Source organism: Lampetra fluviatilis, chromosome 26 (assembly GCF_964198595.1).
Source record: "Lampetra fluviatilis chromosome 26, kcLamFluv1.1, whole genome shotgun sequence".
Classification (NCBI taxonomy): domain Eukaryota; kingdom Metazoa; phylum Chordata; class Hyperoartia; order Petromyzontiformes; family Petromyzontidae; genus Lampetra; species Lampetra fluviatilis.
In genome coordinates, this window is record NC_136300.1 from 3936128 (window position 1) to 3947822 (window position 11695).

An 11695-nucleotide genomic window follows, 5' to 3' on the forward strand; every position below is an offset into this window, starting at 1 on the left:
ACACAATTCGCTGGTGTGCTCGTCATCTCCATCCTGTGACATTTTTGTGGAATTTCGCCGCTAGATTTAGGCGGGGCGCCCCTTTTGTTGCTCTTAAGACTGCGTGAGAAGTGGCAGAATGGAGGCAACGCACGTGGGTGATTGTGATCGTGACCGTCATCACGACGATGTTGATCATCAGCATGATAATGACGATGTTGCCGATGCTACTGCTGCTGCTGCTAACGATGAAGTCGAGGCAGAAGACGTCGTATCATCGGGAAAGCCTCAATTGAGTTGCACCTCGCCCCTGGTATTATTGAACTGCCTCCACCTCGACCTACACCTGCCACACCGGACCCCCCCCCCCCAACTCCCACCCAACAATCCGCGTGCGCCCGCGCATCACACGTCGTACATGCACATGAACAGGTGGCGCCCGTCGCACGAACTGTCCCACCACGCGCCGTCGCCGATGGTGAAGCCCACGCAGTTCTCGGCGCGCCCGCCGTTGGGCTGCAGCGCCGGCGGGCCGCGGTGCCAGGGAGCGTAGACGGCGCGCGTCCCGTCGGCCACGTGCAGGTACACGCCCTCGAGGCGTTCGTCCGTCACGCCGATCCACACCAGCCAGTTGCCGGCGACTGCCGTCTGCGCGTAGCGAGCCAGCGCCTCGTTGGTGCCGGAGTCGCGGGCGGAGGCGAGCTGCCCGCCGCCGGCGCGGCACGCGGCGAGGGCCTCCGGGTGCGAGCGGTACTCGCGGAAGAGCAGGTAGCAGCGGCCGGCCAGGCGGCGTCCTCGCACGCAGCCTGGGGAGGAACGCGTTGGGAGCCGTGACTGTGTGTGTGAGTGAGGGCGTGGGGAGCGGTCGTGTAGCGGTTAGCGCTGCGCTGCGCTACGAACCCGGCGACCCGAGTTTGATTCGCGCTCACGGCCAACACCAGTGACGATGATCTGAACCGGTACTGGGCCTCCCCTAGGTCGACTCAGCCTAAAATGAGTACCTGGTGCGGTGTGTAAACACCGTCACTAGGGAGACAAAGGCGGTCAGGTGTGGTCTCGGCCACCCACCCCCTCGTGTAACGTACCTGCCTTCATAGGTGCTTGCTAACAGCACTTGCCCCTACAGTCTGTTAAGGCTATATGGGGGATCTTTGTCTTTGTGTGCACATGCGAGCGGGAGCAGTAGTGCAGCGGGTAGCGCTACGTTGCGCTACGAACTCGCCGACCCACTCATGGCCACCACCATCCAGCCAAGAACAATTCCCTCATCAAAACACTACACCATAGGGCCCGTTGCATCTCCGACCAGCATCACCTAGCCAGTGAGCTGGAGCACGTACACCAAGCCCTCAGGATGAACGGATACTGGGACCGTACAATCCGCAAAGCTGTCTCCCCAGCCATGGGGAGACAACCTTCTGAGGATCCAACCAAAACCATCACTTTGCCATACATAGCAGGGGTTACCAAAAATATTTACAAAATCTTAAACAAACACAAGATCCAGGTTCGTTTCAACACAGTACACAAAATCCGTGATTTTATCCCATCTGTAAAGGATGTGATTCCTGATATGCAATACCCGGGTGTCAACAAACTGAGTTGTGGTTGCGGCAGCAGTTACATTGGGGAAACGAAACGACATGTCTCGGACCGAGTTCGTGAACACAAGGCAGATCTTAAACACGGTCGGACCAATACCTCTGCCGTTGCCGATCATTGTTTTAACGTAGTGGGCTCACACGAAATTGACTTTTCCAAGACGAAGGTACTCTGCAAACCCACCGGCTATTATCAGATATTTGTTCCTGAAGCCATCCAGATTTTAAACACAGACACAACGTCGATCGAGAGGATGGGTACAAACTGAGCAATCATTGGAAGGACGTTATTAACCAAGTAAAGTCTTAACGACTGTGATGTTTCCATCCTACCTGCCTATGTCAGCTGTTATTTCCGACTCCTTGTGTCTCTCTCTCTCTGTGCCTCTCTTGGATCTCTCCCCCGGTGACTCAAGTGCTGTTACGGGGTCCCACTTTCTGCCCTCCCCCCCTTCTTTCCCCCGCCCCTTCTCTCCCCCCATTCTCTCTCCACCCTACCGCCGGTACCTATATAACCTCGTGCCACGGCAGCTCTCTCGCATACTTGACCAGTTTGTTCTTGCTGTGGTTGTCCCACCTGATGACGATTGCTCGTGTTGCGATCGAAACGTCGTGATCTATTATTTTTCTACCTACGTGACTTTACCGAAAGAACCAAAGAGTTTACAACCAATCTCAATTATTTTTTTACATTGAGCACGTCCACCGAAGCCTTTGACAATTGAGGAGGAGGAGTTAAAAAAAAAGAACCACCAAGCAAAACGATTGTAACTCGTCAAGACACCGTAACAATGTACTGACCCACGAGACGTCCGATCTCGCGCTCGTGCCTGGCGGACAGCGACGTGACGTTGGCGAGGCCGCCGTCGAGTTCGCTCAGCTCGGCGCTGGCTCGCTTGCCGCGCCTCTCCGCGTCCTCCAGTCGCGCCTCAAGGCGCCGCACGACGGCGCTCAGCTTCGGCAGCTCACGCTCCTGATGCTGCAGTCGCTGGTCTGCAAGGCAAGGGGGGCAACATTTAAAGAATAAAAATCCTAATTTTAGAACTTTCGTGACTGCAGGAATTATTATTTGTTTCTTTTGGTTAAGTCACGTCTAAAGATAAAATAATAAATTAAATTAAATAATAGAAGACGACGTTTCGATTGCAACACAAGCAATCATCATCAGGTATAATGAAATAGCGACATAAAATCTAACCAGAAAACTATAGACAGACATATTAGCAGACAGATATCACCAAGATACATAGCGAGAGCAACACAGGTAACAGAGAGGGGTGATCGTCTCTGTGGGGTGGCATGTATTGTCATCGGGTCTGAGTACGTGTGCAAAATTTGGAATTGGTTGGACAATGGGAAGTGGACGAAATGTGGATTACAAGATTTGACCACGACACAGTAAAACCGTTAAAAAATTAACCCATAAAAGCAACGTTTTTCACTATAAATCCTTTATATGCGTGGCGGCTAGAGTCCTCTCGTCCTCTGGCTTGAGATGGCTGCCACCTATGGGTCAGATGAATGGCTGCCACCATTAAGCAATTGGTAATTAAATATAATTTATTTTTTCCTAAAAAGTGTAAAATTTTGGAATTTTTTTCACGAAAATACATTGTCACGCACAACGAGTCTGTGTGCAAAATGTCAGCTCGATTGGATCACGGGAAGTGGGTTAAAAAACGACCAAAAGATTTGCACGGTCGTAAGCAAGCAAGCAAGTAAACTTAATATAAAGGATTTAAAAAGATCCACAGTACGCCCACGCCACTATTCCAGCTGGTCTCTTGTGTAGGCTCTTGCAATGGGTGTGATCTGCGTACGACAACTGTCCAGAATAAAGCTGGGGTTTTTGTTGTTGCTGTTTCTTCTCTCGGGTTAGATTGCGTTAAGTATAAATGCGTCTCGATTTAAAGCTTTCGTGACGGCAGGGATTCATCTTCTTTCATTTATTATTATTTTATTACTTCCCTTCTACGTGACTTTACCGAAAGAACCAAGAAGATATAAATGCGTCGTTAAACTCGCCGTCACCAACCGAGTAAGGTTCGTCATGGAAACGTAACGTGCCACAAGCAGTGACTACTTCAGCACACCAGTGCGTTGGAGAGTAAACCCCACGACATTTACAATTCGAGAAGGATGTTTTGCTGGTGATACCAAACCAGCTTCATCAGGCGATGAACCAAAAAAACGTTATGATGGATAATAGTAGTTGCCAAAGCCTACGCGGTAAATATACAACAACGAACTCACGGCGACAACGTTTAATTATTTCTCTAAAACTGTATAGAAGTGTTTTTATTTATTTAATGATGTGATGGCTCTTTGGGTGGTAGATTTGTGCCTGGTAGGCGTCACCTGTTAATCAAATATACGTTCAGTCGACTTTGACGAATTGAATAGAGAAGTGCATGAGGTGGCCAGGTGGTTTCGAGAAGTCCACTTCAAAGCGCTGAGCCAGTGTAGCTTTGAGACTGAATTTGAGTTCAATACATTTCCGAGGTATACACAATCTTGACTTTAACTGCGTCATAAGGCGCCGTTCAAAGAGGGGCAAATACATTGCGTGTATGTATTTTTAAAAGATGGGACAGTCAGTCATAGGCAGGGGAGAAGAGATCTTAAGGCTGGGCCTCATAAGGGGCAGGAAGTCAAAAGCACGGATGGCTGCTTCGAGAAATGAAAACAGATTATCTCAGCTGCAATGCGTGCTGTGTGCCTTGTGGTGCATACGCGTGTGGCTTCGATAAGGAAAAAAAGCACTCCACGTACTTCTACGATCTCCACCTTAAATTCGCACTGACAAGCGTTGGTGAAGTACGGTCAAATACAGCGTGCGGAGGCCCTCCACCGGCTGGACATTGACAAAAGGGCTGTTGCATCTACACTCGCGTTGCACGATCCACATGCCCGTGTTGTACTTCCACCGCGACTTGAGCGAGCGCATTGGCACTGGACAGAGGAAAGTGGAAACATGACGAAATGTGCGGTCGACTCAAATGGGCTTATCTGCCCATGGATCGTGATGACTTCCACCGGTGGCATTGTGTGGTTGGCCATGGCTCATAGTGCAACCAATTAAATGGAAGTTAACCACCCCCCCCCCTATTATCAAATGTCACCATTTTCATAACTCAGCACCCAGACCTATCCGCAGTTGCTCCAGCACACGAGGGGTGGGTGGCCAACACCACGCCCGGCCGCCTTTGTCTCCCTAGTGGCGATGTTTACACATCGCACCAGGTACTCATTTGAGGCTGAGTCGACCTATGGGAGGCCCAGGACCGGTTCAGATAATCTAATCGTCACCGGTGTTGGCCGCGAGCGGCAATCGAACCCACACGCACACACACAAACCCATTTTGAGGATGAGCTCCTGAAGCCACTCTGGGACGCTGCCCTCCATGGCCAAGTTGTCCACGTCTCCAGAGCCCAGCCCCAACAGGGAGGGCAGGAGAAGCAGCAGCAGCGCCGCTCTGTGCTGTCCCTGGCCCCACATCCTTGTCTGTCGAGAACCCGCAGGAAAATGAGATTTTGGCATTAATTTGCAGGTCATGCTCATAAATATTGTTCCGCCGTGATGGCGGGGAGGAGGCCGTGATACACTCACTCATCTTACACTGACTCACTCACACATCATACACTGACTCACTCATCATACGCTGACTCACTCACACATCATACACTGACTCACTCATCATACGCTGACTCACTCATCTTACACTGACTCACTCACTCATCATACACTGACTCACTCATCATACACTGACTCACACATCATACACTGACTCACTCATCATACACTGACTCACTCATCTTACACTGACTCACTCACTCATCTTACACTGACTCACTCACACATCATACACTGACTCACTCATCATACGCTGACTCACTCACACATCATACACTCCCTCACACTACCACTGACTCACTCACACATTATACACTGGGAGTGTCATGCTGCCAGCTATGGCTGCAAGTTTGGTCGTACATGTTATGTATATCGTTTATTGTTACATTTGAATCACAGTTCCTATGATTACTGTTGTTACATTGTTTTTATAGATTTATTTTGGCGATTTCAAAAACATATGGTTAAGCCAGCGTTGATAATTATAATACGGTGGTTTGTTTTTTCTGGAAGATTTGCTGGTTCATCCAGGATGTTTCTGTTCCGCGTCGTCGCTTTAAGATGTTCTCTGTTCATATTTAGTTTGTTGCGGTTGCACCCGACTCAAGAGCCGTATGGCTCGCAGGGCCATACCTAATAATTGAAACTTGAAAATCCCACAGCAGGAGCAGCGGCGGCCAAATGTCAAGCGTTGCTAGAAAGACGTGTGGCTCCAATGGCAGATGATTGATATTAATTAATTGTAAATGATTATTAAAGCGCCGTGTTTGCAAACTTGCAAACAGGAGCTGCGTCGTGTTCAGCATTGTACGCCTAACCCCCCTCCCTCTCTCTGCGTCCGCCCTACTCTGTCTATTTAAGGCCACCCCACAGAGACGATCACCTCTCTCTGTTACCTGTGTTGCTCTCTCTATGTATCTTGGTGATATCTGTCTGCTAATATGTCTGTTTATAGTTTTCTGGTTAGATTTTATGTCGCTATTTCATTATACCTGATAATGATTGCTTGTGTTGCAATCGAAACGTCGTATTCTATTATTTAATTTAATTTATTATTTTATCTTTAGACGTGACTTAACCGAAAGAACCAAATAATAATACGCTCCCATTGTCTCAGCTACTGGCCGTCACCAACCTGCAGCACTGACCAGTTTGGTAAAGTACTGAATGGTAAAATGACCCGCATGATCTGTGCAGTGGCGGAGGCCTTAATCCAGCAGCAGGCTCACACTGGGTTGCACAGGAAATGTTTGCACGCATCACGTTCGCAATACTGGTTTTTGTGTTGGCATTGACAGGGCCGCGTCTTGAAGGCAAACATCAAGCGTTGCTGCCAAGACTTGTAGCTCAAGTAGCAGACTATAATTGATGTTTGTAAATGCGTATTAAAGCACCGTGTTTGCAAACAGCAGCAGCAATTGTTTCACGACTGCTGATGAGACCCAGCAGGCCGAAACTTTGGGCGGAGCGATATTTATTCTTAAGCTCACGACACTTGCATCGAATTGCGTGTGTTTTTACTTGTGTATGTTGTATATACAGGAACGAGTTCACGTCATAACAGCTGCCACTAAAGAAGCTGCCATTTACAGCATTCCGAGTATTCCACACCGAGTTGAAGTTAACAAAGAGTTTGCTTGTTGCAATACATTCTACTGGATAACATTATTTATGTTTGTCGAATATGCTGATGGACTAATGTAGCGTAATTCATACAGTGTATATAATAATTACGTGCACCAATGTTAGAATTGGTAAACTAATTTTAATACGCCATGGCTGGGTTTCAATTCTGGGAGAGTGACATGGCTTTCTTTAGCGAGGACATTTATTTTACTTGCTTTGAAGATTGATTCAGTCTTCGCTGGACAAAAAAAATCAACATGTACAACATTGGAAGGCTGTTGGGGGAAATATGGTTCCACTTACACCATTACTTGTGAAAGTAAAATCTTGGCATTTGACTGATACGCTGCGTACATGTCGAGTTGTTATTTGTGTATTCTACACTCGTGATAAACACATGTACCAACACAACGTATTAAGATATGCCATATAGTTATTGCCAAAAATGTTAAAACTTTGCATACAATGACTTGCAGTGACTCACTTCCAGTACAGTATAAACGTGGCACTGTACTGTAGTTTAAAGGGACGCACGTGGAACTTAACATTGGTTGTGTATGTTATTTTCTGAGTTTGTACACTCGCTTAAAAGCACCAAATGATTGTTGTTGTGGCATTACAACTTAAATCATCTGATTTTAAAACCCTTTAGCATTTTTGTTATTTAAAGCTTTCGTGACTGCATGGATTCATATTCTTGGTTCTTTCGGTAAAGTCACGTAGAAGGGAAATAGAACGTCTATCATTACTTAACGATTATCGCCTACTCAGTCATTCCCCGGCTTGCTGATATACAGACCGTATAGTCTACAGCACACTGGATATATGTGACAAAGAGCTTAATATCTTATCGGATTTGCCCAGTCTAAGTAAATAATCTGGTATGCCTACATTATTGGGAATCCTCTATCATTATCATCATCATCAACATCTTTGATCTGTTTGTCTTGTTAGGTGTATTCTCGCCTTAAGCTGCTACTCCAACACAAGTCTCATCCATTATCTATCATCCCTTCGAGTAATGTTTCTCCGATTTTTTTTTATTCTACCAGGTAAGGCCCACTGAGCTATGTAGCTTTATTTCAGAAGCGATTTGGCCACAAATGGTAAGGTCAACGCAATGGCTTTTCACGTTGGACAATTTACAGCAGCCTAAAATACTCGAAACGCATGTTTCAAAATGTGGAGGGAAATAAACCGGAGGACCCGGAGAAAAATCCACACGAGCATGGGGAGAATATGCAAACTCCAAATATAGAGGCGTAAGGGTGAGAATCCAACCCACGACCTCCTGAATACCAGGCGAGGTAGTTAACATCTCCCCACCATGGCACCGCAAAGCTTGCATACTTTTTTTAGACATGTAATGGTATGTCTAGGATTTGTTTGTTCACCAATCCAGGGTGTGTGTTTTCCCTTTCCTTGGGCAAGAAGTTTAACTTTCGAGAAATACATTACGTATTAAAACATAGGGTCCGTAAATGATGCCGCATTCTTACAGATTTATTATGCTGTAGGTTTACAGTCCTGTATAGTCTACTAAATGTTCACTTCATCCTTGAGCCAACCAGGGGTGCAGAAAGTGAAGCACACACACACATCTGTTTTCACTTGAATGCGCCTGTTTTCAGACTTTCTGGAAAATAAATTTAAACAGGCCACGGTCGTTCAAAGAAACTCCACAGACATTAGTCACACTTTACAAAAGAACATGCAGGAGTGGTTACATTTACTCCGCTGTTTGAGCGTCTATCAAAACGCTTTCCTAAAATCAACGTCATATATTTTTGAACGAATAGTGCACCCAGTATGTATAAATACTCTTGAGTATTTTTTTTATTTTTCATATGCCCTTTCCGTCATGTAATATGTGGACTCAGGAAATTGCGAGTGCTTGCATTAGGGTTGGATGTAGCATATGCTGCAGTGTTGACCCTGAATGTGATTCTGCTCTGCGTGCTTCATGGAAAATGTCCCATTTCTGCGGCACAGTGGAGGTTTGTCTTGAGATGCCAGAATTACACGGCACACTGATGGCTCACAGTGCTGATAAATACTATTCTTTGTTTCTTTCGGTTAAGTCACGTCTAAAGATAAAATAATAAATTAAAATAATAGTATATTACGACGTTTCGATTGCAACACAAGCAATCATCATCAGGCATAAAAGAAATAGCAACAAAAAACTAACTAGAAAACTATAGACAGACATACAAGCAGACAGACATCACAACGGCACACAGAGAGGGGTCGTTTCTGTGACGGTCCCTTAAATATAGAGAGGGGGGGGGCGGGGACGGAGAGAGGGAGGGGGCAGAGAAAATTAGCATATCAATGAGTGTACGGCAACGTACTGCTGCTGCAAGTAAGATGACGACGTGGCACGGGCACGCAAGCTTGAAAATTAGGAGAAAGGCACACGACAATTAAATAACCTAGCAAAATATCGAAATGTGATGTAATACAACACAGAGAGTCGGTTAACACACAATTAATGCATAGCCTGGTTGATTACGTATTTCAAAGATTGCTAAGTTAGAATTTTAAGTGTGAAAAGTTTTTGTTGCTATTTCTTTTATGCCTGATGATGATTGCTTGTGTTGCAATCGAAACGTCGTAATATACTATTATTTTAATTTATTATTTTATCTTTAGACGTGACTTAACCGAAAGAAACAAATAATAATTCCTGCAGTCACGAAAGCTCCAAAATTAAGACTGATAAATACTCCCGATTCTGTACATTCCTGCACCGTTACACCACATGAACAATTCGATTGTGTAGGGTACAGACAGTAGGAATAATAACAATTGTTTATAGCCCACACCATCAAACACATCCATACAGCTTCTACTGCCGCCTTGCATTGGTTGAAGGGCCTTAATATTCAACCGTGACACCGATACAACGGGTTACTTTCTGCTCCCATCCACCTCCCCATGGCTTACGAAAAATCAATAAGAATTGTCAGCCCTTTGTCAAGGTAGGTCATGTGGCTTGTTTGACCATGACTGTTTGACAGTGCTGTTGTGCTTGTTGGTGAACCGGGGAAGAAAGCACCGGTTCGGACATCAATGGGCCAACGATGTTAGCCAGTAATCCCTGGTTCTGTCCGCGTCCAATACAAAGGACGGTACAATATGTATAGAGAATGCAACGTTGAATTACTTCGCATATTGGCTGACTTTAAGCGAGTTATGGAACCCTTAGTGATACTCTACATATTGCAGGAAACATCTGGATAATTGAAAGCTATACTCCTTAGTCATGTATAGTACAAATTCATGTACACTTTAAGTTTAAAAACTGCAACAAATATAACACATTACGGTAGAATGTTGCTTTGTTTACAATAGCAAACAATTTCCGCATGCACAATTTGTAAACAGCCAATTACGTGATTATAGGTGGTTAAGTGTAAACATGCAATAATGAGCGCAAATAAACGTAAACAACGGAGTTCAAACAGGCAACAGACACATGCACATATAAACACTATGTGTGTCCTATAGCCCATGCAATATAGTAGTCGTCGGTCCATGCACAAGTCACGATGAGAACATGCATAGTTCACCCAAGCAAAATCTTCCTTGACACTGCTGCTGCTGTTGTCTTGCTGATGTGAATCCTGCTATTCCTGTTGCTGTTATACTCTTGGTGCTGTTGTTGACAAAGCTGCTCTGCTACTAAAGTTTGCTAAAGCTGCTGCTGTCTTCTGCTGCTCCTGCTGCTGCTTCCACTGCTGCTGCTGCTGAATGAATGGGAAATGCTTCCAGCCAGCTCAGTAATCCCACGCCCAGCGAGAGAGACTCCTCCCTCACCAGAGGACAGCCAACGTTGACCGCCCTCAAAGTGGCACCGCTTACAACAGGAGAAATGATGCCGGGAATAAGCGATTCTTAAAACTGCGGTCGCGTTTTCCGGAACGCTGCCTAGGTCGGCTCGGTGTTGGGGGTTTTGCGGTGTAAGGCACTACCACGAGAGTGCACTGTGCTTTAGCACCACTCTATATCAGGGCTCGGTGTTGAGGGGTTTGCGGCGTAAGGCACTACCACGAGAGTGCACGGTGCTTTAGCATCACTCTCTATCAGGGCTCGGTGTTGGGGGTTTTGCGGCGTAAGGCACTACCACGAGAGTGCACGGTGCTTTAGCATCACTCTATATCAGGGCTCGGTGTTGGGGGTTTTGCGGCGTAAGGCACTACCACGAGAGTGCACGGTGCTTTAGCATCACTCTCTATCAGGGCTCGGCAACCTGTGGATCCTGGACGCGTGCGGCTCTTTCTTTGGCCCTTTTGACTTCCCCCTTTGCGGGCAGCCGTTCACAACAACAACAAAAAAACCTCTTAAACATAATTTAATGTAAAGATAATACTGGTAGGAACCTCCTGGTTACACCAGCCCACAGGGGATTATTGTGTCCGTCCGTCGTGCAGGGAGGGGCTGGGTGGGGAGGGGCTGGGTGGGGAGGGGAGGGTGGGGAGGGGCTGGGTCTTGAGGGTGGGTCTGGGTGGTGGGTGGGAGTGTGGGGAGCGGCTGGGTGGGGAGGGGCTGAGTGGGGAGGGTGGGGAGGGGCTGGGTGGGGCTGGGTGGGGGGGATGGGGCTGGGTGGGGAGGGGCTGGTCACCCCGTGGTACCCTTATAAAACTCAACGTTTAACCTACTCAACGCCGGCTTGTGCCCGCCCTCACAGTCGGGCATATTTGCGGAATACACCCACGCCGCCGTTGACCCTGGCCATTGACCGAGCAACCCAACGTTCCTACCAGCTCCCTCCGCAGGAATGTGTTTTTATTAAATATGGCAGGGAATGGGACACTGGAATGTCTTGGTGACAACAAAATGATCAGTCAAC

General features: G+C 46.8%; 1 protein-coding gene across 1 annotated transcript; it reads right to left on the reverse strand.

Moving 5' to 3' along the window:
• Positions 1-369: 369 nt before the first annotated feature.
• CLEC11A (C-type lectin domain containing 11A) lies at positions 370-10572 on the reverse strand. The gene is made up of 4 exons (XM_078868933.1): positions 10416-10572; positions 4938-5085; positions 2382-2573; positions 370-785 (listed from the first exon to the last, which is right to left on the reverse strand). The coding sequence occupies exons 2-4, from the start codon at positions 5077-5079 to the stop codon at positions 385-387; spliced, it is 735 nt and encodes a 244-aa protein (XP_078725059.1). The 5' UTR covers positions 5080-5085; positions 10416-10572; the 3' UTR covers positions 370-384.
• Between the last annotated feature and the right edge of the window lie 1123 nt (positions 10573-11695).